The following is a 1,695-nucleotide window of genomic DNA, read 5'->3' on the forward strand; positions in this document are numbered from 1 at the left end:
CGAGTGACAAAATGACAGGTGGACATGAACTTAAACTAGTGAGGACTTTTACGAGATCAGACAAAATCAACATATCAAACATCAGAGCAAGCAAACTGTTCAGATAGTGAGAACAGATAAAAAGTCCAATTGGATGCTATGGAACGGATAATGGACTATGTTCTAACTGGATAATCTTTATAAACATCAGAGATAACGTCGCCTCTTAAGGAGGTAGATATAATTAATGGGTATCCTAAAGTAGTGGGCCTAGTCATCAAGTATTTAGTAAGTAGAAGTGATATCACATATTGATGCAAGAGTGTCAATTAGAGCATGCATATCACGTTAACTAATATGCAATTAACCGAAAATCATACCTGGGGTATTAGCTGTATCATTAGTAGCAAGTCTGGAATTTCCCCTAGTATTAGCTCTAGGGTTGAACTTAGGGCACTCTTTAACCAGGTGACCTGCATCTCCACAATTGAAACAGAGACGTTCCGCTCGGCGACAAACCCCGCTATGTGGTTTCCCACAAGTGGCACAAGGAGGGTTACGATATTGTGGCAGGTTTTGTTTATCTTGCTGTATCTGATTGTCGTAATTCCTGTCAGAACGGTGCCTACGGTCTCGAGATTGATCATTGCCACCTTGAAAAGAAGAATTACTCTGGTTATCTTCCCTTGGTCGCTTACGATTATCATCCAACGTCCTCTGGCGATGCTTCTTATCATTAACCAAGTTTTTTACCGCATCAACAATCTCATTAATATAAGTGAAACGAAGATTCAGAATAAACTTCCTATCACGGTCACATATAGCCCATTTGAAAGTGTTGGTTTGCTGCTCTTGCGTACCTGCAGTCGGACCCAGAAAATTGACCAAACGACAGAAACGAGTTTTAAACTCCATGATAGGCTCATCGCCCCCCTGCATGATAGAGGAATACTCTCTTAGATATTCACTACGATCAGCATCAGTGAAATACTGCTGATAGAACAATGTATGAAACTCATTCCAAGGAAGTGTGGCTGCATAATTATCTCCTCCACGAGCATTCTTCAAAGTCTTCCACCACCTATGAGCATCGTCCTCCAATTTGTAACTAGCAAGCCTGACTTTGAATTCGTCATTCACACCCAACACTTCAAAATTTTTCTCGATATGAGCAATCCAGTTTTCCGCCTCGACGGGAGCAGCAGCGGTACTAAACGATTTTGGCTTTAACTTTTGGAAGCGATCTAGCCAATCATGAATGGCAACAGGAGGGTTAGCATTTCCGCCTTGAGGGACGTTGTTGTTATTACCCCCTTGTGGTCCGTTGTTGTTATTACATCCTGGTGGTCCGTTGTTGTTATTTTGCTGAAGCTGTTGCAACAAGTTAGGAACCAAACCCGCGATAGCCGTATTGACAGCGTTAGCAATGAGGGTCTCAATAGGGATGTCGTTATTCTCGTTACGACGGTTGTTCACACTTCTTCTAGGAGGCATCTGAAAGGAGATATGTGTGTGAGAGGAGAAAATTTCAAATTACGTGAAGAAGAAAGAGAGATATCCTAACCCGACGTCTACCCATTAACTCACACGTTTAATTATTAATGTTAAAGTTTTCTACAGGAAGGAGCCTGGGCTCTGATACCATAACTGTAACACCCCAACCTGGATAGGGCTGACGTGTCACTATTACAGATATCAAAAACCAAACTCAAGCCG

General features: G+C 41.9%; 1 protein-coding gene across 1 annotated transcript; it reads right to left on the reverse strand.

Annotated features, from left to right (window-relative positions):
* Nucleotides 1–342: 342 nt before the first annotated feature.
* LOC110887608 lies at nt 343–1,473 on the reverse strand. Its single transcript, XM_022135185.1, has one exon. It carries the CDS (start codon nt 1,471–1,473, stop codon nt 343–345), a length of 1,131 nt encoding a protein of 376 aa, XP_021990877.1.
* Nucleotides 1,474–1,695: the final 222 nt, after the last annotated feature.

The sequence above is a fragment of the Helianthus annuus genome, chromosome 11, assembly GCF_002127325.2.
Source record: "Helianthus annuus cultivar XRQ/B chromosome 11, HanXRQr2.0-SUNRISE, whole genome shotgun sequence".
NCBI classification, from domain to species: Eukaryota; Viridiplantae; Streptophyta; class Magnoliopsida; order Asterales; family Asteraceae; genus Helianthus; species Helianthus annuus.

Coding starts and splice junctions, on each gene's coding strand:
- LOC110887608 (XM_022135185.1), bottom strand. CDS start 1,473: ATGCCTCCTAGAAGAAGTGTGAACAACCGTCGTAACGAGAATAACGAC.